The 26,121-nt window shown below is 39.1% G+C and overlaps 2 protein-coding genes across 5 annotated transcripts in view; both read right to left on the reverse strand.

Moving 5' to 3' along the window:
* Window positions 1-47: 47 nt before the first annotated feature.
* On the reverse strand, window positions 48-11,480 carry cdkl1 (cyclin-dependent kinase-like 1 (CDC2-related kinase)). Of its 2 annotated transcripts, XM_054613504.1 has the most exons (11): window positions 11,423-11,480; window positions 9,764-9,851; window positions 8,655-8,908; window positions 6,861-6,982; window positions 4,138-4,210; window positions 3,694-3,784; window positions 2,543-2,743; window positions 1,860-1,942; window positions 1,586-1,642; window positions 1,188-1,349; window positions 48-454 (listed from the first exon to the last, which is right to left on the reverse strand). In XM_054613504.1, exons 3-11 carry the CDS (start codon window positions 8,820-8,822, stop codon window positions 353-355), a joined length of 1,059 nt encoding a protein of 352 aa, XP_054469479.1. In that variant the 5' UTR covers window positions 8,823-8,908; window positions 9,764-9,851; window positions 11,423-11,480; the 3' UTR covers window positions 48-352. The 2 variants fall into 2 exon arrangements, with proteins under 2 accessions (XP_054469479.1, XP_054469480.1); XM_054613505.1 differs by lacking the exon at window positions 11,423-11,480 and having other exon boundaries at window positions 9,768-9,808.
* A 42-nt stretch (window positions 11,481-11,522) lies between these two features.
* The window catches only part of map4k5 (mitogen-activated protein kinase kinase kinase kinase 5), a 30,433-nt gene continuing 15,834 nt past the window's right edge, over window positions 11,523-26,121 (reverse strand). For 2 of the 3 annotated variants that reach the window (XM_054613473.1, XM_054613472.1), the window contains exons 15-34: window positions 26,038-26,109; window positions 24,945-25,003; window positions 24,710-24,777; window positions 23,483-23,527; window positions 23,051-23,093; window positions 22,718-22,931; window positions 22,397-22,482; window positions 21,906-21,947; window positions 21,557-21,641; window positions 21,392-21,471; window positions 20,837-20,897; window positions 19,934-20,048; window positions 19,650-19,708; window positions 19,234-19,337; window positions 18,700-18,877; window positions 18,160-18,228; window positions 17,942-18,034; window positions 17,646-17,716; window positions 15,078-15,133; window positions 11,523-12,560 (exon numbers count right to left, since the gene is read on the reverse strand). In XM_054613473.1, coding sequence (XP_054469448.1) covers window positions 12,473-12,560; window positions 15,078-15,133; window positions 17,646-17,716; window positions 17,942-18,034; window positions 18,160-18,228; window positions 18,700-18,877; window positions 19,234-19,337; window positions 19,650-19,708; window positions 19,934-20,048; window positions 20,837-20,897; window positions 21,392-21,471; window positions 21,557-21,641; window positions 21,906-21,947; window positions 22,397-22,482; window positions 22,718-22,931; window positions 23,051-23,093; window positions 23,483-23,527; window positions 24,710-24,777; window positions 24,945-25,003; window positions 26,038-26,109 — 1,688 coding nt within the window. In that variant the 3' untranslated portion in view covers window positions 11,523-12,472. The remainder of the gene's footprint in view (window positions 12,561-15,077; window positions 15,134-17,645; window positions 17,717-17,941; window positions 18,035-18,159; window positions 18,229-18,699; window positions 18,878-19,233; window positions 19,338-19,649; window positions 19,709-19,933; window positions 20,049-20,836; window positions 20,898-21,391; window positions 21,472-21,556; window positions 21,642-21,905; window positions 21,948-22,396; window positions 22,483-22,717; window positions 22,932-23,050; window positions 23,094-23,482; window positions 23,528-24,709; window positions 24,778-24,944; window positions 25,004-26,037; window positions 26,110-26,121) is intronic. The other variant, XM_054613474.1, reaches the window with a different exon arrangement.

The raw sequence follows: 26,121 nt of genomic DNA on the forward strand, positions 1-26,121 counted from the left end.
CCGTTGTTATATAAAAAATACATTTGGCAAACCAGGAAAGGCAGTACGTCGTAGTTTTACCTTCAGTCTACTAAGAGACTACGAGCAGAGCACACCGCTCCTTGTCTTTATAAAATCAGCTTGAAACGTAGGCAACATACATAAACCAACATGTGTCGAGTCCACATGTTGGGGAATAGTGCATAGACTGACATCAGTATCAAGAGACACCCGACACACCCGACGTGATTAACAAAAACGTTAAAAAAAGTGGTTGAATCCTCTCCTTAAAAAACAAGGTGCTACCAGAAGGTGGAGTTTTCAGGAAACGCTGCTCATCGACGGTGTTGGGAGGGTTTGATCCAGCTCCGGTCTAGATGTTCGGTAGATGATAGTTGAATTTGCGCAGGTTGTTGTAGTATTTCTTATTGTCCAAAACTGGGAAGATGCTGCTGCCTGTCAGCTGAGGCAAATACTGCAAAGAGGGAAAATAAATACAGTGTCAGGGACGGTTTTCAGAGCATTTTGAGAGAAGATGGACAATTATTTGAGATCTAGTGAATGTATCATGTTCCTTCTGGTTGTAAAATGTAACTTAATTGAGACATGTATTGGAGACTTTCTTCAATTTGATAATTTTAAGACACTTATTGGGAGAATGCTGCTCCAGAAGTAGTTTCATTCATTCATATAATGTATTTTACAACGACACATCTTACTTAAACAGCTTAAAGTTGGGAAAATGTTAAATTCTAGTCCATCAGCTAGGTTAAATAGGGCCTACATTCAAAGTACACAATAAGTAGCACTGCACTGTTGTAGTGCTTTTTCTTAGAGTTTTTAGAGACTCTTAATGTATTATTATTATTATTCATATTGGTAAAAATAATCCTACTTTTCTAACTTCTATCATTACAAGATAATCTGCCAATAAAGTAAATTCCATAATTTAAATTTTTTAGAATTTGAATTTTGTGGGTAAATAAATTTTAGCTTATCATACATAACATTTTCTTTCCTTTTTTACTTACAAATGTACATATAACTCCATTGCTTATCCCAGAATTTTCTTTCAGAGAAAACACAATTTTGCTTGCAGATTTTTACAATAGACTGCAGTATTTCAAACACTGACAGCAGCCCTGAATATATCAGCTCATTGGTGTTCTAGGTCGGATCGTTACTCTCGGTACAGAAGGCTTACTGACCCCGGGAGGAAGGTGTTTGCGAGGTAAACGTGTCCTCTTGTTGCTGGAGCGGTCCTGCTCTCGAGAGGTGCTGGAGCTCTTTTCTCGCAGGCTGTCGAAGTACGGATGCTGGAGGAGCTGCTCACAGGTCAGCCGCTCGGACGGGTCCATCCTCAGACAGCCCTAAACCATCAAAACCATTAAAACCACCAACAAGAGCAACAAAGAACACATAGTTTCTGATTCGTTGTCACATGAATGAATGAAAGCGTTTCAAAATGTAAGTAAGACTTTCTTTGACATACATGTCTTCACACAGTAAACTGGATTTGAATGTGTAAATAAATAGAAATTGAATGTATTAAAGCAGGCTAAAAAACATGAACTAGATTATAATACTGCAGTCGTGACATCATTACCTTCATGAGACTCAGAGCTTGATGTGAGAGATTTGGATATTTCTGCTCCAAAGCTTCCTGCAGAAAGAAAAAAGGACAAAGATTCAGTTTTGCACTGCTTTGAATAAGTTTATGTTCACATTTTTCTTGTGATCCCTCAACCGACTATTTGATTATTTAACCATTGTGTCCTTGAAAAAACTCCCTGAATACCAAATTTACATAAAGAACCATCAGAATACAGCTAATGAAGATCAGTTTATGTCGGCAGATGGAGAACATCTGTGTGTCTCACCATCTCCTGTGGCTCTGGGATGGAAACTCCACAGAAGAACTGGTTGTTGCTGAAGACCTGCTGGTGTCGAGGGATCAGATCTCCTGCAGAGGACAAAAAAGATAGACATAATAGGTCTCAAATTACTCCAGTGGATGTATTCAAGCTCTGTGTTATCATTTGTTCAAAAGTTTGTAGATATTTTACAATTTCTTCCTGTCCTGGGAAACATTTCCAACTTCCACCATAAATGTCTCAAGAATTTCAGGACAGTGGAAAGATGTTTTTCTTGCTCTATCATCTTTAATTCTCACATATGTGACAATTTATATCCTGATAATCTGTATTAAATATTTTAAAATGTACATCTCTAATGTATCTGTTAACCCTTGATTAGTGATAAATTGGATGCTTTATGTTTTGTATTTGATTGATTGCAAAGAGCAATGTGTAAATACAGTAAATTATTATAATGCTCAATGTTTTTATGTTTAATATTGTTTTTTTTAATTATGTAAACTGTCTGAGAACTATTTTTCATCCTTTAAAAACACTTAAGTTCCAATAAAAGACAATAAATGACATTGTTGTCATTATACATCCTTTATATCTTGGTATTATTGTTTTCATCCTTAAATATTTCTCACTGTACAGTTTGTATTTGCAGGTTTCAGAACAGCAGCATTTTCTTTTTCTTGATTTACCGAGAGTCTTTCTGATCAGGTACAGCTGATCCATGTCAGACTTGCCGGGCCACAGTGGCATCCCGGACAGCAGCTCGGAGAACACACAGCCGATGGCCCAGACGTCCACCGGAGGGCCGTACTGAGTGTCTCCCACCAGCAGCTCCGGGGCGCGGTACCAACGAGTCGCCACGTAGTCCGTGTAGTAGTCACATGGACCAGCTGGAGGCAGGAAACACAGACACACATGACATAAGGGAGAGATGTGTAATGACCTGACCAACTATTTATCTATGACATAAGTACTCTGTTTACTTTTGTGTTGAAGAAATAAAGATTAGTCTAATATACTGGTTTTTATGTCAGCATAGCCTCTCATACAATGATAACAACTATTAAATAACACTGTGAATCCTTTGTACATATTCTGTTTCCACTATTAATGATCAATATCATATTAATGTCCAATTTATTCTAAATAAATGGCTCGCAAACTCTTTAGCAAAATGAATCCTTCTATCAGGGTGCATATGATACTAATCAGCTGTAATTTGCCCTTTGCAAATCGTTACATTTCAATATTTTTATCTGGCTCAATATACAGATTTCCTAGAAAAAGAAAGAGCAGAAAAAAAAAAATGTTTTTTCTTCCTTCCAATGTTTTAATCATCTTGTGACCGCTCAGATGTATCTTGGGGAGATAAATATTCTGACTCCAGGTTAAAAAACAACTAATCTCTAATCTATCTGGTTCTTAACTTTCATCTGAGAGAGTTATCCAATTGTAACGAGACTTTGAGTTTGAGAAACCTTTCTATTATTTTTTTTATTTATGAATGATACACAAATAATAATCATTCACTTTTATAAATTAGAAAATGTATTTAATAAATCAATACGTCACTCTGAGACTCCATCTGTATACAGTGAACAAAATGTTTGGTCCAGACTGAGACATTTCTACCCAAACAAGAAACTATTTCTGAGTTTTAAAACATTGATTATTTAGTGCTGCTGTAGTAGAGTTCAACTTTTGCACTTGCACACCTAGAACAAACAGCATTTACTGACTGAGGCTTTAAATACTACGCAGCCAGCACTAATGAATGCCACATGTAAGTGTCCACCAGGTGGCACTGTTTGCAAAAGCTGAGTGAGTCTTAAAAACTTACTGAGAATCCGTGCAAACCCAAAGTCACAGAGCTTGATGACTTGGTGTTTGGTGATGAGAATATTTTCCGGCTTGACGTCTCTGTGAATGCACTGCAGGAACAGACACGGTCAGATTCAATCACTAAACTGAGAGCTCGGATACTTGTGAGATGTGTAGAATAAAAAAAAAGGGGGCCTTGTGAGAGAAACAGTAAAAAGAAGAGAGAGAGACAGTGCTGTTAAACGGGGCCCCTGTAGCATTTGTTGTGTCTAGGTGATACATTAACTGCTGCTCAGCCAAGGGGAAGGAATTCTTGTTATAAAGAGAGCCATAAAGCAGAAGGGTTTGGTGGGAGGAGACCAGAGGAATTCAAAAACAAGCTGAAGGGGAAAGCTTTGACAACTGGAACACAAACTCTAAGCTTCATTGAGAGACAGGGACGGGAATGAGTCAAGATACTCACATTTTGTTTGTGACAGAAGTTGACAGCTTGAAGTGTCTGCCACGTTATACTCTTTACAAGGTGCTCCGGCACTCTGGAAGACAAGAAGGAAGTCAACATGTTCGGCTGATTAGTCGATTAATCGCTTAACTGATCAATAGAAAACAATCGGTTCAAACTTGAGTCCAAAGGTTCAGTATTGACGTTGGAAATGGTAGCTTAACCGACCAAGTAACAACTGATTATTCTCCTCAGCTGAGCAGACACCACCTGTTGATGAAGGCCATGAAATGTGGCTGAAAGCTCCAGAATGTCCAGTTAGTGGGTCTTGTGGAAGGATGAATGAGTGGGAAATATAGACAATTACTAGATTATTACTTACTAGAGCTAATGAGAATTTCAAGTAATTGAAATGATTAACAACTTTGAGCTAAATGCTAACATCAGAGTGCTAATATACTAGCAGAGACAATGCTAACATGCTGATACTTAGCAGGTAATGCTTAGCGTCTTCATCTCAGTTTGCTAATAAGCACTTAACACCATTAACCTACAGCTGAGGATCATAAACCAAACTATTGGACAATAGTAATGTCATTTTGACCTGATGATAGAGCAGAAGAAAAAGTCAGAGGATCACCAAATTTCTAACAATCCATCCTGAGGATGAACATAATGTCTGCATCAAACTTCAAGGTATTCCATAAAATAGATGTTGAGTTCCACTAACAAAAACACAGATGTGAACATTATGGTGACGCAAGAGGAAAAAACAGAGGGTCACCGAGGGTCAGTGGGATTTATCTTCTGGGGAACATGATTGTCTGAACAAAAGTTTCATGGCAATAGATTCAATATTCGTTGAGATATTTCAGTCGGGACTGACGAATAGAACAACGTTACTGTCCTTAAATCTAACAATTAGTTTGTTTGAGTTTGAGGAACCTTGACATATATGAGATTATTAATCTAATAACAGAAGCATGGATGAAAACATAACTTTGCTCTTGGTTCGTTACAGAGCGTTTTCAGTCTACTCTTGCTGTCATCTCTAGTTGTTCAGACATCTGTCCTCCCTCAGACGTCTCTGAGGAGGACAGTGAGCCGTCCTGTTACCACTGCTCAACACTGAGCCTTTGTTGGTTCGGGGACCGTCATCCATCAGTGTTGCCGGGGAAATGGCTAAATCGAGCCTTGTGACCGGCAATTAACGACAAACTCCGCCCCCTTTTCTCCCCTACTTTGTTGTCTCTTCTTTTGAACCCTCTGTGTCCAGGAGGCTGCAGGCCAGGACCAGAGCGGGGGGGCAAACCAGACAGCAAAAACACTCCGCGTAAAATGTGCCCCCGGCCTAAAGAGTCTCGCCAGCCCCACTGCCAGCAATGCATTCTGGGAGAGAGCATCACTGTAAACATTCCACAGCCAGCAGGTCAGCGTCCCAGGGAGAGGAGCGTTGTGCCCGTCTGAGCCGGACAAAGCAGCGTGTACGGTGTGGTGTATATGTAGTGTAGAGATAATAGAAAGTACACAGCGCGTTGTTTAATCAAAAGCAGCCTTACTCAGATTTATTCTCTCATTATCTCAGTGTGACGGAGCTGTGTGCTCATTTCATAGAAGAAAAAGTCCTGCAATAGAGAAATATGTTCTTTTTATTGCATTACTAATACGAGCTTCTAAAGCTCTTAGTGCTTTACAGATGGAGCTGAGCGCTTTAAAACATTATCATGACACTAGTAAGAATATTTGTTGACACTTTCTGTGACTAATGCATTATAAACATACATGTAATGTGTTAAAATCTGCTTATAGCACTGTTTAATTATAGTTATAAGCACTCATAAATATTCATAATGCTTTATAACAGTAATCATAACACATTTTAAAGCATTTTATAATGATTTATAAGGTCAAGTATCATGATACTTAATTATTGCTGGTTATGCACTTTTATATGGTTTGTGTGTTGTTGTTTTTGTTGTTGTTGATGCGTAGATTTAATGATTTGTTTTTCACTTCACTTTAAGAAAATAATGAACACTTATAGACTTATAACCAGCTTGTAATGTATTAAATCTGCCTGTGCCTCAGAAATTTCCTTTCTTCACTTGTACACATGATGACCACTTAGAATATTCACATTATAAGAGAATTAGAATGCATTTTAAAGTAATTATGTGTGACAACTATGATAATCATAATACACTATGATCCTTGAAACAAATGTCAGTGACCTATCAGGAATTATGAAGTATTATGATACTCAACCTTATAAGTCATCATAAAAAGCTTTGAACTGGTTATGATTATTGTTATAAAGCATTTTGAATATGTATATCATGCTTCATAAGTGTGTTTATGATGCATTACAGATATGGGTGTTCATAGAAAGTGTGACAGGATATTACTCTCCGGTGGTAGAATGTACCTAAGTATAAGTACTGTACTAAAGTACACCTTTGAGGTACTTGAGTATTGTTTTCTCATGCATGTTCTTCTTCATATTGTACTTACACTACATATATTTCACAGCTTTAGTTGCTTTACAAATGTAAATTTCCGCACATAGAATCAATAGAGCTAAAATGTTTAGCTTTTACTTTTGTACTTTAAATATATTTTATGCAAAGACCTTTATTGTTTTACTTACGTCAAATTTTGAATGTGTTTTTACTTGTAACACAGTGTTTCTACAATGTGGTACTAGTAAAAGATCTGAATACTTTTACTCCTAGAGACACACCCACCCTCTGGGATGTCGGTCCAGCTCGTTGAGGACCGTGTGGTCGCAGTACTCGAACACGAGGTGGAGCTTCCGTTTACGCCGAAACACCTCGATCAGATTCACCAGGTTGGCGTGTTTCAGTTGCTGCAGAGAAACGAAACGCAGAAGAAGACGTCTCAGTAAAGTATCAGAGAATAACAGTAACGGAAACTCAAATACACTCAAATAAAAACCATTAAACCAGTAAAGCCTGCTGGTTAGAGAACTGCCCCATCTCTGGTTTGCTCTTATCAAACACAGTAAACTCTGAACAGATGGTAATAAACATGCTGTTGCCCCTGACAACCTGTCTCCATCCTGTCCTATTTATGAGCTCCTGGTGTCCAGCAGGCCACTAACACTCCCACCCAACGCATGACTAATTAAACCACCAACAATTGTACCAGTGCATCTTTGATAATCATTATGCAACATTAAAACAGACAGCTTTTAGGCTTTGGTTGAAACAAAACTTGCCAAAAAAAGAAAGAAAAAGAGTCTAAGAACTAACTGTCACTGATGTTTCTGTTGTTTATTTCCAAGCTGATTAAGTCTCTTATCACTTAATGATTTAAGATGAATAAATTGAGTTTCTGTTGTTTTTTTTCCAAGTTGATTTAATCTCTAATCATTTACTGATTTAAGATGAATTAATTGACATGAAAATGTATCTTGCATCCAAAGTCTAAACCTGCATTTTATAGCCAAACAGCTAAAAACACACTTGGACAAACCAGAACAAGTGTGCTAACCTGTTGATTAAATCTTTTCAATTCTTCATTTCCTGTTAAATTTAACAGACATTTCACATCTTAATTTAAGTGCTTCAGTCGGTCCGGACCCTGCAGAGCTTTTGCTTCATTTGATTACGACCCTCTAAACCTCTTTTGAACGCTGCTCTTTTCTCTGTGCAGCAGCTACAAAAACGCTTCCCCTCTGTCTGCAGAATTAACTGCATGCTGTCACTCCTGCTGGCTGTTGGCTGAGAACGAAGACACTATAAACAGGATTTGCATCTTTAAAAGGTCAAATATAAAAAATGTCAAAATGATGTATTGCACCATAAACTTTAATGGGTTTTAGTTTCACTGTTCGTTATAATTCATTGTATTTCCAGGGTAGAATATAAAGTAGTATATGAATAAAAATAATAATAGACAGAACTCTGACAACAACAAAGAATAAAGGCTTAAAAAGTTAAAGGTTAGCTTCTTTGATAAATACAGATGTGATATGATTTAGTATAATAACACATTTGTGTTACAGTTTATATTTGGACTAGTTTGCATTCATTTAAAGTATGATAAGAAATTGTTTTGAAGCCAGGAAAAGGAAAAAAATGAATAAAAAGCTAGTTGCGACTTTGCGATTAGACAAAGTTTGACTTAGTATTTCATCGCTTTTACTTTATTTTTTAATCTCATAATTCAGATTCATTATATCATAGTTTTAACTTGATAAACCAAAAGTTTGCTCACCATTTCATTATGTTCTACTTAGTATGTCAATATTTTGACTTTCTATATCACAGCATTTATTTTCTCCCAAAATTTGAATGTACTTTCTCAAAGTTTAACTTACTAAATCTAAATCTTTGACTTTTTTTTATATTATAATTGTAACAAATATTGAGCATTTTATCTTAAATAAACCTTTCCTGGCAGAAATGCGCTTGCATAGACCGGTAAACCTGGATTGCTGCTTCATCAGTTTGAATGTCAGTCAAGGTTTTTGTGAGAATACCAGGAGGATGTTAAAGATATTAATGTGCCGTCACCTTCAGCATCCTGATCTCCCTCAGAGCGATCTTCTTGATGATGGGATCGTCCTCTGACTCCACAAACTTCTTGATGGCGACGATCTGCCCCGTGTCTTTGTTTCTGCACTTGAAGACGACACCGTAGGAGCCTTCTCCGATCTTTCCAATCTTCTCGTACTTCTCCATCCTTTAGGCTGCACCAGCAGACATCCGAAGGTAAATATATAGTTTTTTTCCAGGAGGATCCAAAGAGGCAGGACTGTCTGTGCAGCCTTTAAAGAGGGCGAGAAGAGACACAGGGAGGTTCATCAGCAAGGATGCAGAGAAGAAGAGAGACCACCTGGTGCTTTTATGAATAGTTCACTCAATTAAAGCTGGAATACATCCATAATAAGCATCCAAACTGGGTCGTATGAGGGTTGGGCATTTTCTGGAAAAGATACAATAATGCTTCACTTAAACATTAAATAGATTTATGTATTTTTTTGTGGCTTTTAATGTTGTGATATCAAGACATTTTGATTGATCTCTGCATCATTATGATGAAAAACAGAGCTGATGGCACAAAAACATGTCATGCATTATTATCTGAATTTAACTTAAAAACACAAAGATGTTTAGATGCATTTACTAATTTAATCAAAACTATAAATACATTCAGTGTATAAGATCTTGGATATGGGGATCAAAATGTTCAGATTAACCTCCTAAACCGCCTCCAGTAAATAGATTTAATTGCTTAGAGGCAACATTACACCTGTCTGCCCACAGCCAAGACTGCATTACGAAAACATTTGCAATGCAAAGTATATTGAGTCATTTCCCTGAGGGGGATAAAGAGCAAAAACAAATAACACAGAGAGCAAGTGAACAGCCAGGGGAATAAAATCAAAGTGCTGCACTTATGTGAACATTAAATATTATAAAAAAAAATAAAAAAGCATGAATGAACAGCTCAGGCTGCAGGTTTGTAAATGACACTGGATGTTTGTTTGTGATGAAAAAATAGTTACTATCATCCTGCAGCATGAGCAAAGTTTCCCCATCAAACTAGATGATCATAAAAGTGGTCACATTTCAATATTTATATAAGTCATATTTCAGTAAAAGCACTTCCTGTTACTTACTTACTTTCAGTGGAAATGTTCTCAGATGTTCTTCAGTCAGAAGCTTCTCCCACACACGCAGAGCTGGACGACCACAGATCAACTGTCCCTGCAGACACAAGGAGCTTCAGCTTTTAAAGAGTCAAGCGCATATAACTAACTACAATATCTGGCTTTGCCCTTCAAAATAAAACACAAAATGAAGTTTCATCACCTTCTTTGGTTCCTTGACTTGTGGGTGATAACCTGCTTAAAGAGTTTAAATGTAGTGTATGCGACCTGAGCCAAGCTAATCAACTATCAAATGTGTTTTTTGTTGTTCTGCAGTACTCAGATATTTGACTTAAAAGTATAAGTATTGTGATGCAAGTAAAAGTCCTGCTTTCAAAAAAGTCAATTTAAGTAAAAGTAGAAAAGTATTGGCTGGATGACAGTCACTGGTGCATAAATGTGCAGCTGGTTAACTGTGGAACTAGTTTTAATTATTTGATTATTTTAAACTAATTTCTACATGCGGCTTGGTAGCTTGTGAATTTGTCACTCAGGAATCAATAAAGTTGTATTTTATTAACCCTATTTATTTCATTACAACCTGTATAATAAATCTCAATCTTAAAATGAAACAGTTATCAGATATTTGTTGTGGAGTGAAAAGTTAAATATTTGCCTCTCAAATAGAGTAGTACGAGTACAAAATAATGAAGCAGAAAATGTATACTCAAGTAAGGTGCAAGTACCTCATAGTTGTACATACGAACAATAGTTGAGTGAATGTATTTTGTTACTTTCCACCACTGTTGTTCTTTTCAACCCACAAGTTATTATTTTAAATATAATATATATAATTCAGCTCACAACCAGGGCAGTTCAGAAGCTTTAAAATACCCAAAGTAGATAACTGCTTGTTAAGGCTTTAGTGTTAAAGCATGTTATATTGAAATGAAATGTAAAAATACACCATATAACAGATACCAAAACAAATGATAAGAGACAATAAAAAAACAAAATAAGAAAACTTAGTATAAATAGTGTAACCACATGATCATCTGCTTTTTGTGAATAATCTCCATTTGAGCAAACCTGGCAGTTTTGTTCCTTGATCTTATTGTGAAGGTGAAATCACCTAACATCCGGTACTGTCCTCTGACTCAAATTGACTAATTTTTCACTTTTCCACCTCAGTTCCCATAGGAACAGCTGACTGACTCCACCTCCACTAACGAAATGGGGAAAGCATGTTGTTATTTTTTAATTTTTTATTATAGATTTGTAGATTTTCACACCTGAAAAACTGAGTGTCAGAGATGTTTTTAAAAATAGAAGCCGGTAATTGACAGCCTCCTCCAGTCAATTAAAATCAGGGGAAACACCCACACAGGTAACAACTTTCTACTCTCAGAGGGGAACTCAGTGATGCTCCTGTCCTTAAAAAACCTGCTCAATTAAAGATTGTAGTAGATGAGTTTATGCTGCAGATTTATCATTCTAGGATTTATTTTCTTTCACTCGAGTCCATTTCATGTATTTGGTGATGACCAAGACAACCAAATTCTGACATCATTTGACGAGTTAAATGTAAACGTATCATGTTGTCCTGTTGCACTGAGACTAATTAGTGAAGGATGGTGATGTCAGAGGAATGGCAGACTAAACGGTGAAATAATGGAAACAAATACTCACCTGTAATCCTCCGTTCCTCTCATCACTCATCAGCTCTGTTGCATCAATCCAATCTCACAAAACAAACCACAGAAATAAACCAGAGTCCATTCATGTCATCTTGTTAACAACAGCTTTTTTTATTACAAAAAAAACAGCATACATTAAACATTTTGCGAAGGGAATGCAAAGATGTTAGCAAAACCTAGCATTGTCCCTCATTTTGTCATTTTATTTTTAAATAAAAAAATGTACAAAAGTGCTTACATGGTGCAAATAATGAGAAGTAAAAGGTCTATAAAAGAGGAAGGTAAAGAAAACAAAAATGTACATTATATCCAACTTCTAAAAACTGCAGCAGAGCGGGAGAGATGCGACTTATATTACAGAGCAGTAAAAAATAACCCAAAGCTTCACTAGGTAGTTAATCGTCACACAGCAGGACTGCGCTGTCACTGCCTGCTAAAACGGCCTGTAAATCAAACATACCCTACTTAACATGAGGTTAATAAATATTGCTTAAATAACCCACAATGCTCTTGGGTTTCTGTTTAAACTGAGCTTTTAGTTTGACTACAGAGCTTGTACAATCTCCTCTCTAGCCTACTGGTGGTGATTAATGAGTGACATGTTACAGACAATAACACAATAAATCTCCCACTGGTTTTGCTAATACAATCACAAATTCTTGTGAATTTTAATGGCACTTTTGTCAATAATACCTCTAGATAACGTGTTTGTAACTCAGTCCACAGTACGGAAAAGTGAGAAAAATTGCTAAGTAACAAAATGTCCATTACAGCTTTTATTGGCTCTCCTCTTTCTGCTCATAATGGTTTCCTTGTCGTTTGTGGTGAACGTGTTGCTGGTGTAAGGCTACTCATGAATCCAGACTGAAGAGGCTCCTCTTTTTTTACTGACCTGTCGATCCCGTGATCAGTAACAAAAAGCTCCCGATAGCTGTTTTAAAACCAGGCGTTTCCCTCGACACAGAACCTGAGGTGAAGGTCTGGAGTTTTCTCCCAAATAAAAACGGAGGCATCGTATCCACTTTTCTCCTGCGGGGGAGGCTCAGTAACTGTTCTCATGACCGGCTAAAATGTAGAGGTTGCTCAGGGCCGTCGGGTTGTCTGTGGGTCGGCTCTGCAAAACCACCACCCTGCAAAAAACAGAACAGAACATCACACAAAAACACTTAATGATGGCGTCCGTGGTACCGTGTGGAACGTAAAACTAAAGCTGTAACTTAAGTTTATTGTAACAAGTAAGGTGAAGTGTTTCATCATTTACTATAAATCACATTAAGAAATGCTTCAAGGGAAATAAAATTATTTGTATTCTTGCTGAGAGTTCAATGAGAAGATTGATACCAGTCATACGTGTGCTGAAAGTATGGAACCGAGCAGACGGTTAGCTTAGCATAAAGACTGGAAACAGGTGGAAACAGTTAGCATTGTTTTGTTCAAATGTAACAACCAGTATTTTAAAACTGCTTAAAACTTTTACACTTTGGTGTTTCTACAGATCAAACAGTAATATAACGATATATAATATTGTATAATTTGGTATCAATCATTTAATCTTACAGTCCGTGAGACAGAGAATAAGCATATTCTCTTAAGTGTCAAACTATATCTTTACTAGGGACCGTTTTCATACCATACCATAACTTTTAGGATAGTAGAAAGTTGTTTTTTTCACCTGACATGCTGAATATTATGTCAATGTGACTTTGTTTGCTAATTAATGGAAAACAATTTATCAGAGTTTTATCCTTTAAAGATTAGACTGATTGCCAAATAAAACAAGACTTGTCTCTCCAGGAATGACAGATGTTGAGAAACAACTATGAGGTTAGAAAACTGACTTTTGTCAATGAAATGTAAAGCTCACTTTTAGTGAATAGAGAAAGAATTGCTGCAAATTAAGCTGCATTAACAACCAATGACAAAACTCAAAGCCTCATGTTATCGGTATCGATCTACTCAGAGGACAGCGTACCGACAGGTCATGATAAACGGCACGTTAACCGTCCTGATCAAACTGTCACAGTCGGATCAGGACGTCAGCGGCTGCATTTTCAGATGCCACGTTGCCGTGACAGCTGAGCAGGGAAGCTGCAGTCCATACTGTCGGTTCCATCAGATGAAATTACAGAGGCACGGAGAGACACTCAAACCAGGCTGGCAGTGCCCGGGCGGCGGTGAATAAAACATGGGGGGGGTGCTCCGGCGCCACAGGCAGGCTGGCTTCATCAGGAGTCATCAACCACTGAGCGTGTGTGTGTGTGTGTGTGTGTGTGTGTGTGTGTGTGTGTGTGTGTGTGTGTGTGTGTGTGTGTGTGTGTGTGTGTGTGTGTGTGTGTGTGTGTGTGTGTGTGTGTGTGTGTGTGTGTGTGAGCTGGGCAGCTAAATCACATCCTACAGTGTCCGTAGCTCAAACCAACCGTCATGACATCAGTCAAGAGCTGGAACAATTACTCGGTTAATAGAAACTTTATCTGCAACTATTCTGTAGTGGTTAAATCATTTAAGCCATTTCTTTTAAAGCAGAAAGTTGGTCCTGGTTTCTCAAATGTGAGGATTTACTGCTCGTCTGTTTTGACCATTGATCTATTAATTAAGAGTGTAACCATCTGATTAATCGAGAAAGAAGGTAATCGTCAGTTGCAGCCCTGCATCAGTGGATGTAGAGTAAAGTTCAAGCTTCTGTGGTGTGAAGATTGGTTGTTTTGCTTCATCTTGTGTGATGGTTAACTGTTTAACTCAGGGTTTTGGACTATTGGTCAGACGAAACTAATTTGATGACATCTAATTGGACTTCAGGGAATCTTAGTAATTTATCATTATATTGATTATAATTATTATGTTCTTATTGTTGATAACTGCTCAAGTAATTTAACAAGCAAAACTTCAAAAGACTGTCTGGTTCCAGCTTTTAAAAGTGTAATAACTTTCTGCTTTTCTCTCTTTTACATTATTGATTTTAGAATTCCTGGTCTGAAAATACTTGCAACAATTGATTGGGGTATCTTAAACGTATAAACAGGGATGTGACTGTTAGTGAGGTGTCTAACATTTAACTTGGCCTTCAGGTTTCAGCCACCAGAGCTACTGAAGCAGCAAACATGAAACAGAGAGAGAGAGAGAGAGAGAGAGAGAGAGAGAGAGAGAGAGGACATTAAAGGATGATGTCAGTGGTGCATTCAGGGACAGTTGGGTTTACAGACATCTGAAAGTAAAACCTAAGAACAAGACCAGATGAAGAGAATTCAAAAGAGAAAATGGGGCGATGAGAGGCAGGTAGAGACCAGCAGAGTGAGAGAAGCACCGGAGGCAGCAGGTGATGAGAGCTGTGGGCTCACAACACAGCAGGTGAGCCAGTTGTTTGGTGGTTTCCAGGTAATAAGACCTGAGGGAGTACGGCCATGACATGAGCAGCTAATATTATGGAGCTCATGGGGGCTGATAAATTATACCAACAGTGGTATTGATGAAAAGACAGATAAAACAGAGTAAGAGAGGAGGTAGAGTGTGACGCTATCTGTAATCCTGTTTGTTTATGAGGTGGAGTGTTGTAGAAGTCCTTTGAGGTTTTGGTGGTGCTCATCCACTCGATGCGTTTGATCGCTCGCCTGCACTGACGAAGCTCAAGATGGAAATATCTCTGTACCAACCTGTCAGATCCGAGGAGGCGGAAGACTCTGCTTGGATCACAAATCTCCTGGGTCACCTGGGGAATGAAAAAAACACAACTGAGTGGAACTGACAACTGGTTTTCTGAGAATCTGACGTAGTGGTGGTGCCGAGGGGGGGGATTAAGACGCATGAATCAACAAGTGTTGTTTTACTCAAGCGTGTTTTCCACAGACAGACCTCCACAAGAGTGAATATTTAAATCTTATACATTATGTTTACTGACACTGCACTTATTAGTTGGCCTTTCTGCAGAGACAAAACAGATGACTTCTATGCTCACACTGTACAGATCAACAGACAAGTTCAAATGTGGGTCCTCACACTATAAACGTGCCCACCGACAACTCTAATAAAGATTATTTAATCAAGATGACCACGCCCTCAACCATATTTACAAAAATAGCGAGGCTGCATTACTTTGTACAATTGTATTATGAAAGCAGAAAGCAGCAGAAAGCTGGGAAGTTACAGACAAAGAGGTCCTCAACATGTAAAATAGTAAAAGCTGACTTCAGTTCATCATTTTTTGTTTTTTGACATCAGCATTTTGGGAAATTAAATTGTGGAATCGCTGAAGTTGCAAGACAGCAGACCTTCAAGAAAAATATCCTGTCATCCAACAGCGTTTAATCATTCACACAACCAGAAAGTTGTCCTCTTTAAACTGCACTAAAATGAGTCTAGGGTGACCAATCCAGGATTAAAATTCAGCTTAATCCGTACGGTGTCTGCCCAGTTCCAGAGCGATGCGCTACTTACTAGGCTATATAGAAGAGTGAAATAAACATTTGCAATTAAGGTTGTTATTTTCTGTGAACATATTCTTAAGACCCAGTCTGTGTTTTCAACTATAAAGATAATGTAATATATTATTTTAGTTGATCTTAACTAAATAAAAAGATGATTATAATTAGTAAAGGTGTCCTGCTTCTAACAAACAAACATTGCTGATATGAACCTTTATTGGCATCCCAAAACATTATTATTATTATTATCTAGTTGTTGTTTTGTGTCAGTCTGTGTATTGAAAGACCTGTGAATCCATTCCAGAGGCAGAGAGTTCCCGTCCTGTGTTTTGAATGTTGGTGGTTGGGTGACTGTTTACATTGGGATCACTTATTGTGTCTTCAACAACAAACTGTCTATATGTTTTTTGAGACAGACTGCAGGTAACTGAGTGCCGTCTCTAGGGACTCTGTCTTACTGTGTACAATCCCCGAGCGTACTCGTCTGAGTCACAAGATGTAGCCCGACACTCTGCAGCGTAGAGAACAAGGGCGCCTTTAAAACACTCTCTCACGTGTTGACATGTCATGATAACTTGTCGACAGATGCGAGATAGTCGGCGTGTGACACCTGCTAGGTGTAAGTCCTTGGCCTCGGGAGAGATCTGATCTGTTAAGGTCTAAACGAGAACAAGGTCTCGGGTGTTCAGAGGAGCACCCACCGAAGCGGGCACGGATCAACAGGCTCACAGGCCCCCCCCCCCCTTTCCCCGCCCTGAATGCCTTCGCTTTTGAGAGGAATCATAACGGGACAAAGGCTGAATTATTTAGTGCTGCTCCCTGTCGTGTGACGGGTTTCGTTTATGATTGAGCATGAATTTTGCATGGCAGCTGACATTTAAAAAAAAAAAATAATCCTTGCTGTGGGAGAACCGTTAAGCCGGGCTGGGCGCGGACTCGGCAAACGGCCCTTCTGTTTCACCCGAGTGCCTCAGGACCACGTCTGACACGGCCAGCTTTCATAAGCCCGTATCACTTTTCATAAAAACAGAATGCTTCACCTCCCCGCGATCTCTTGAACTTTTATTCTGCTGCTGAGCGCCACACAGTGATCAGGTTAACATAGAAATCCCTCCCTGAAAGGAGGACAAATTCATTACCTGGGCCCGACACAAAGACACTTTGTCTGGCTTCGCCTGAGCTCTAATCTCCTGGGATCACCTACAGCATATAAACGGCCAGCACTCGGGGTCTTTGTAGACCAGATTCAGAGGTGTTTTCACGTGTTGAACAAACACACTTGTATTCAGGGATGTGACAACAGTTTCTCCTCTTTATTCGTTGGAAACCCATGAAAACTAAAACGGATATTTCAGTAAAGAAATTTGTTTGTCATGCAATGTTAAATTTTGAGATTTTGGGCTATTTTGCTTCCATAACATGTCTTCTTTCAGACTAGTAGAAACAAAACATCCAGAATTCACATTTAGGTGTTTTGTTTACTACATTGTCTGTTCTTGAATTCACCAAAAGTTATAACTAGATAATGCTTCATTTGAATAAGTGAACATAAAATTCCTTAAAACTTGTAGAACAAATTACACTTGTCTTAATTATAGTAATCAACGGGGGAAGTTTCCCAGTGCCATCTATTAGTTTAAATATTTGACCCTATTCACCTGCGGTTCCTCCCCTTAAGACTGAAATGCTGTACAAGCTTAGAGGTGAAAATAATATATTTGACTACAGACACACAATAAAATGGTACAGTATTAAAATGAGACTTAATTTGTTATATGGAGTGAATTTTTTTTTTTTTACCTCATTAGACTTGAAGCTCTTTCCCTGCATGCCATGTTTCCAGAAGGCCAGGACGCTGTCCTGAAGGCACACTGTCAGAAGAGAAAGGTAAGAGGCCATGTGTGAGCGCACAACGGTCAAGGAAGCAACTGAAACACAGCCAGCTTCACTAAGAGGAACATTGCAATTAATTTGGAGTTTACACAAAGCCCTTTTTAAATGTAACATGCAACTTTGCTGGATAAAAAAAACATTATATGTAGCTCTATTTCTTTAGACAGAGTGTAAAATCCAAGACCTTCTGTCTGAAAGCTTACCAACAGAGCCGATACAGAAATCAAAGCTGAGCTCAGATGCCAGCTTCTTGTTGGACTTCAGTCTGCCCTGGAGATTAACAATCTTCAAATTTTCTGGGGGAGAAACAAATAAGAGACTGTATGAATAATGCTGCAGATCATAGATACTTGGATTTGGACCGTACTTAAGCTGCTTGTACAGATTCTGGTGCAAGCTGAGGAAAAGAGATCGCACTTACGGTCCAAACACACCAACACTGTGTCTCTCTCCAGCTGGGTGACATGGATGGCATCCACCTGCTGATGAGCTGTGGGAAGGAAAGGAAGATTAATAATCCTGTTCTTGATCAATACCGTACCATAAAGAAAGTATTTCTTACAGGTGATCCAAAAAATATATATCTGTTTGATATAAAATGAGTTCTTGGATGCACCATCTTCATAACTGTATTACCTGTATTATAATTACACATTGCAGTTTAGTACAACTACTTTTAATCAACCCGTTTCACTGTCTTTCACTAGTTTTCTCTTTACTAAGAAGGTTGTTTGTATTGTTTATGTGCAGAGGAAGCATCCTTTAGAGAGTAAACAGAAAGCCACGTCATCATTTGTTATGAAACTAGTTGTTCAAACTGCACAAAGCCCATCACTACTTATGAATCCACAAAGACGTGAGGCTGCATTATATTCTGTGAAGGCTCCTGTCAATAGACAACCTGTCTTTGTATTGATCTCATGGGATTTTGTCTCCACAACAGAGCACATGGTTGACCTACTTGTTCCGATCTCTGTGAACCAGGAGGAGCAGGAGTTTAGGTTGATGGTCTCGAAGCGGACCACCTGTCCCGGCTCGCTGCCTTGGCTGATGGCCACACACACCAGAGGATACTCCTGCTCCGGGACCACCAGCATCTCAAACACTTTCAGTGGGCTGGGAAGAGGGAAGTCGAAGTGCTGCAGCAGAAAGAGAGCACCAACACAGGGGGTTTCATGTCAATGATGTTTTGATTTGTAATGATGCTTTATGCTGGAGAGTAAAGCTTGTGGCATTTTAATATTTTGTCTATTAAAAAAAATCCCTGGGAACATGAATAATTTGTGTTTCAGAGAACAGGAGCAGTGGACATTTGAAGCTCATTCAAGTTATCCTGCTCAGTCTTTCCATGCACAGCTAGATTTTACAATGTCAAAACAGATGTGCTCCTGAAGGCTACATAAAACAACCTTAGGGTAAAAACATAAAGTTGTACTAGGGAAATTTTGGGAGGATAATTTAAGTTTAAGATGAGAAAATAAAATAGCAAACTTACCTTGATAAGCATAAACCTCTGCATGGGCTCATACCACTGCAACAAGACAATCCCAGACTGCAGCGCTCCACACAAGTACTTGTGGCCTGTATATGGATTTCTCACTGTGAAATAGAGAAGACTGTCAAGAAGTGCTTGTGATTGTGCTACGTAGGTTTATAACAGTTTATATCACAGTATGTGGTTTAAAAAATGGTCTAGAAAAACTCATAATATTAAAAAAATTAAATATATTCAAACCACACTCACTTTAATGCACAATATGAAAAGCCTAAGGGCTTACAGAAGAAAAACACTGCAGCAGTGTAAAGGGCGACATGCCCAGAACAGAGAAGTTCCTCTTTTATTGACATAATTTAATATGATGAAAGGGTGAGTAAATAAAACAGAGTGGTTGGGAGGCAAAGGCCACTCACCAATGCAGCACTTGTGACAGCCCTTTGTGTCGGGGATCTTAGTTGTCAGGGCGAACCTCCTGAGGAGAGAAAACAGTCAAGTTGTTGTGATTTAAAAGAGCTGATGACGTCTAGAGTCAGGGAAGTCGGCCAGTGGTTCTACCACCGCAGCAGCTTATCATGAACAAAAAGACTGCACGGCATGAGTGTGGCAACATGTTTGGAGTTATTAAAAAAGCTGAGTTGTGACCTTATGAGAGAATGTTAGGTAACAGACCATAAACTCTGAGACATGTTGTTCTCACCTGGGTAAGATTTTGTCTGGGAAGCGATGAGTCTGGAACTGAGCAGCCAGGCCGGGCTTCTTCAGCTGCTCAAACAGCCCGATGAGATTGTGAGAGTACAGCTGGAAGGTTTTTCCTGCAGCAGAACACAGAATATTCAATCGTCAGCTTCATGAGGAAAAGCAGTCAGTAGTGAAGCAGTAATTTAGGAGTTAAAACATGCTCATTTTAAATGACAGACAAGAAACGGGTAAACTTTTCTACACGTAGTTTAAACATCATTTCTGATTTTCCTTCACACATTCTGGATCCATGAAGCAGCTTTCACATGTAGAAAGGTTAGATGTGAGCAGGGGTAAAAACTGAAGTGTGATGATGATGTGAAGCATGATTTTACCTTCTGATGAAGTCAGTTAGTAGAATATCAAATCAAGCCAGGCGAGAGGAGGAGGATGGACAGTGTCCAAGGGAAGAGGAGAAGAGAACAGAGGTTAAGTATACCAAGAGGCAAAGGTAAAACCAAAACTTTCTAATCTCATCTTCAACTGTTAAGCTGAAAAGACTTCAGCGACTAGGACAGCCAAACACAGACGGTTTGGTTTCAAATGATAGATCACACGTCTGTTTGAATATACGAAACAAACTATACTTGCTAGTGTAGCTTTTATACATGGTAGACTACAGAGACCAATATGTCTGAGTGGAACAGGCTGTAAAGCCAGATGTGTCACTCATGAGTCACTGTGCTACAAGGACACAGTTCATAGAGGCTCTGATGTCGAACAAAAGAAACAGTTATTTCAGGGCTGCAGATATGGAGTGACCGTCTCGCCCGCAGGGGCAGCAGGGTAACACAGAACAAAGAGGCAGCAGGTTATGACAGTGGTCAGTGAAGCAGGAGGCCGGAATGAGTCCGTCACTTACCAGATAAAGACATCAGGTTGTTGTTGATAACGTACAGCCATGTACATTTCCTCGGGAACAGCTAAATAAGGAATTAAAACAAAAGTGGTACAGTCACCAAATAGTTGGACATTAGTTCTCAACAAGGGGAGCGAGACGAGGAGGAAGAACATCAATTGAATGATCGCTCCCCTCCTCTCAACAGCAACTGTCCAATCACAGCTGTACGTAGTTACAGTGGAGGCACTTTGTGATGCGAGCAGATCTCTGTATCCAAAGAATATGGAGCTCTTTTAAAACCACAAGCATCCGCTTTAATGTGTCAAGAACGGATAGAACAGTGAGGTCATTAGTATGAGCAGTTTTTCTGGCTTGCTGCTAGCAACAACTTCCTAAAAAAGGCCAAGGAGAGCATCATTTACTAACTACATTACTTTGTGGGGTTACATTTCATGTTTAAAAAAAGCCCTATTAACAACTAGTACATTTACTTAGCGAAAAATATATAGCACCTATACAAAGTCAGCAATTCTTTTAACTAATCCTGGTTTTACGATTGATTCTAGATCCTGTTACCTGCTCCATTGTGGCTTCATGCAGCTCATTAAGGTTCAGCGTATAGATTCCATCCTCCGTCCCAAAGATTAGGTATTGATCTATTAGAAACAACATGTTTTTTTAATTAAGCTTTGGCCTAATTCAAACATGTTTGCGTACCACACTTGTTAAAGGGAGCTGTACCTTTGGTGTCTGGATGAATCCATGATGTGGCACAGTTGATTTTCAGTGGACAGCCATCAAACACTTTAGAGAAACAGGCTCCCATCTGAAATGAAAAAAGAAAAAGCAACATGGCTCAGAACAGGCAGCCTCTGGATCAGTGGAGCGCTGAAATGTCAGCCAGGGTTTAATGAGCTGGAGCTGAGCTGAGCTGAGCTGAAGCAACCACAAAGCAAAAAGCTCTGTGGACGCAAAATATCTACAGAATGTACAGCAGCTGCTCAGAGAAGAGTTTAATGACAATGCCCATGAAACCAGGCCAGCAGGGGAGAGTGAAGGCTGCAAGGGACCACGAAGAGGATTCACTCACCAGAACTTTAGGAGTGGGTGGAAGACCGTTGATGGCTGGTTTCTAACGAGGAGAAGAGGAGACAAAATGAAAAAACAAAAATAAAAAGAATGTAGATGATAAACACACAGACGACACAGCAACAATTACTTTTAATTTAGCGGCTTAATTTAGCTTCAGCCTCAACAATGAGCCGAACAAACAACAACATGGAGTGTTTTCTTTTGTGCGTGTCCTGTCAAAATGAATTAATGTTCAACATGAGCCGATGCCAAAATTGCCTCTTTAACTGTTAGTGTTTGGATCGGACGAAGGGAAAAACATCATATTTGAGGTTTCAGTGCGAGGCCAGCCAGCGAGTTGGAGACACTCCACATATAAAATATAGGCTCTGAAACCACGGATGACATTTCACTCCTAAAACCCCATGAAACTAACGATTAGAAGTGTGGCTGGTCGTGATTAAAATACATGTTGCAACGTAATATATTGCGGAGTATCTCCAGACTCACAGGGAATTCCTTTTTCTCCTTCCGGTGCTGCCGGTTGGGTGGCCCCTTGGGACTTCCTCCATCCGCACTGTCGTCCGAATCATTATCTGTCATGAGAGAGCAGATAGATGAAAATCATATTTGTAGCATAACTCTTAATCCTACCATCAAATACCCAAAATACATCAGGCTCCCTTACCTTTACATTCAGATTTACTGAGAGCTTGTAATAAATGAAATAAGTTCTCATTTAGACACCCGCTTGATTCAAAACACCAATAAAAGACATATGAACAAGGTTATTGCGCATAAATATGTGTAAATTCAGACCCTAAGACTCACCTGGATCAGAGGCATGAGACAAAAGGCCGGGGCTGCTGACGCTGACGGAGAGGAAATCTGGAGGAGAGTGCTCCACCTTGTTGCCCAGGTGCTCAGGTGTGCTCTGTATGCGGACCACCTGGCTCGGTCCGTTCTCAGAGTTGGGGAACCTCCGAACCGTCAGAGATCTCTCATCATTAAGGCCGAGCTCCTCTGACGAGCTGTCTAATCGTGGCTGAGAGAGGAAAAACAGTTTGATGTTAATGCAAAGCACTACATACGGGTCTAACATGGATTCTTATTGTGAAAAATCCAGACAGTAAAAAAATAAATATATATTTATTTGGGGCTCACCTTCGGAGGCAGAGGAGGAGGAACACCTGGCTTGAGAGTTGACCTGAAATGGAGGGATTCTTTTTAGAAAGATGTAAACTACAGCAATAAAAGTTTTGGTAGCAACGTCTATGTCTATGATGCATTACAAACGTACTTATGTGTTAAATGATTATACTGCATATAGTATATAATTATAATTGATTACAACTATGGGAATTACAATTAATTATGATACTTCCAAAAGTGATACGATACCTTACAAGTTATTATAAAATTCCTTATCGTGTGTAATGATTATTGTTAAAAGGCCTTATGAATATTCATGACTGCTTCCAACTTTATTTATACAGTGCTATTAACATTATGTCTATAATGCATTATAGACATGGCCGTTAAAGAAAGGGTTACCGATTTTCTGTGTGTAAATCTTTACGTAATGAAATCACTCACAGCTCCACCTCTTCAAAGGCATCTTGAAGATGGGCGATGTGTCCCCTGCAGGAAACAAACACAGCGATCAGTGTGGAAAATAAGACTCAGGAGCTCAGGAGAGGTGTTGATGGAGCAAATATTTACGTAAACTCCCTCCTTAGAGATAAAGTGAGTATGACTCTAAGGAAATTAAGTTGGGTGTATTCGATCCAACCCTAGAGAGTTTCACTTCCAAACAAAAATCTCTGAGGTCGGTCATCCCTTAATATGTTTACTATGGCAATAGTTTGAAAAATTAAGAATTTTAGATGCAGACTCTATATTATCCATAAAACTAGAGACAAGACAAAATAATGCAACTTTTACAAAGTCCTTTGGTGGTACATTATAGTACAGCCCTGTCCATGCAGGGTTAAATCTGAGCAAACAAGTCTTTTTGTTTGAATGCTGCAATATTTCCCGGTCTCTTTGTACATCACACTGTTCTACCTGCCTGGTTGTCTCACACTCATGTAGGCAGCATTATGCACAGTTTGGATCTACAGCTAATATCACATTATACCACGCATTGTGAATGGATGGGGGTCACTGCAAAAAAATAGGGAACGAGCGAGGGGTGGAGTGGATGACGTAGGTAGGATACTACAGCACACACACAGTGTTAGTGTTACCGTTGGAACAATTCGTCCTCAACGCTTTTGAGGAGGCTTCTTCGTGGGACAAGACGAGAGAGAGAGAGAGAGAGAGAGAGACCGAGAGCCAAAAACAGGACAGAGAGAAGTGGAAGGAAAAAACAGTCAAAGCACATTGAACAAGTGAGAAGGAGCTTACAGCCCAAAGCAACATTTCAAACTGGAGACGGGGAGAGTGAGTTCATGCACAGACAGAGGTTAGCTCTGGTGAACAAGCAGACAGTGAGGAGCATCAATAAGAAAATCAATTCAAACTCAGATTACAGAGCATAACTAATATGCTTTAGTCAGTCTTTTCATCAGAAGAAGTCGTGCTTTCTAGAACTATATGTTGCTACTCAACACTGGCACTATTAAAGTGTATCCTTGCATTTTGTTTTCAACATTAAAAGATTCCAAAAAAACCAAAACTTCAACAATGCATTGGTTTCCTTTCTCTTGATGAATCTAGGGATGCATCCATCTAATATATAAGCCAGGTCAAGAGAGAGAGTGAAAGAGAGAGGAGGGATAAACAGGAGCAGTTCCCGTGACAACAGTCTCCATGGATTACCTGGTTGTTATTCCTCCCTCTGCGAAGGGACTCCAGGGGGAAGGGAAGTCATTATCTTTACTCACATCCTGTGGAAACGCACATGCACAAAAATAGAAATTTTAAAAAGTTTTCTTTTTTTCTTTTCATTTGTAGATATTGTTTTTTCTACATGCACTTAAAAAATAACTGTTAACAAACAGAAACAGAAAGTAGTTTTTTTGGAGAAGTTGATTAAACTGAATATGATTATCACCATTTCAGAATGAGCCTCGGTTTCCTTCCGGAGAGGAGGTTCAAACTGGAGCTTGTCAACTGTAAATGACAAAAAATGTGTTCAGTTTTGTTTTGTTTTTTTCTTGCACACACCTTTGGCACTAGAGGGCATCAGTGCCCAACACTTCAAGACACACAAAGCCTTGGGAGTAGTACTCAAGTGCATTAGTAGAAGGAGCCTTAGAAAAACACTCAAAATCACGTGTAAGAAGGAATGAACGGAGAACTGATCTACTGCTTCCATTTCAATGTACCTGCCAAAACACCACAGAGCTCCTCCACTGATTTATTATGATACTATGTGAATATTTGGTCTAGAGCCTGAAGACTTGTCGGTGACCAGAGACAAACACGGATTACACTTGAGACTAACCAGATCTGTTCACTTTGGGGACATATTGGTGAGAGAGCAAGAAATACAAATAAATCATGGAACGGATTCCTCTTGGTTTAGATTTGAGGTCACATTCTGTCAAACAGTTGATCCAGTAGAGACTGGTTTAGTGTCCAGTATAAACATGGCGTGATCCTGCTGTAGGTAAGAAGGTGAAAGAAATCTACCATCAACTAACCTGCCAATAAATACTCCCACATAATCGGCTTCTCATTAACAAAGAAACTTTGTATTCAAAGAATTCAGACCACAGATTTTTTTTTTCTTTCCTGGTGTGTTTTTCTACTTGAGGTATGCTGATAATGTGGAGGTGCTGCAGTATTTAAAATACAGATAACAGCGAGGATGTGAGTCACTTAAAGACGGCGATACGTTTGGGAAAGTGAAGTTGAGGAATCAGGTGAGACGTACGAGTTTACTTCCTTGTTAGGATCTGATCATCTACTATGTGATATTATTATTTCAGTTCGTCTGCATCGGGGCCATGATATCACAACGTCCAAACTTTATTCAAGCTTGAAGGAACTGTAAGTAGCCACCACATGCAGATCAACTCACCTCATTAGTGCCACTTAAAGCTCAAACAGAGTGTTCTGTTATGTGCTACGACATTATCCTAATTCTCAGGGAGTCTTGGGAATGAAGCAAACACACACTGTCTCACTACACTGTCACTGACCTGCATGCCCCCTGTGGCCCTCAGTGAAGCTAGGACTTGAGCATGGCCCTCCTTGGTCTTTCCCATTGTTTGCTTCATGTAGGA

The sequence above is a fragment of the Anoplopoma fimbria genome, chromosome 15 (genome assembly GCF_027596085.1).
Source record: "Anoplopoma fimbria isolate UVic2021 breed Golden Eagle Sablefish chromosome 15, Afim_UVic_2022, whole genome shotgun sequence".
Classification (NCBI taxonomy): Eukaryota; Metazoa; Chordata; class Actinopteri; order Perciformes; family Anoplopomatidae; genus Anoplopoma; species Anoplopoma fimbria.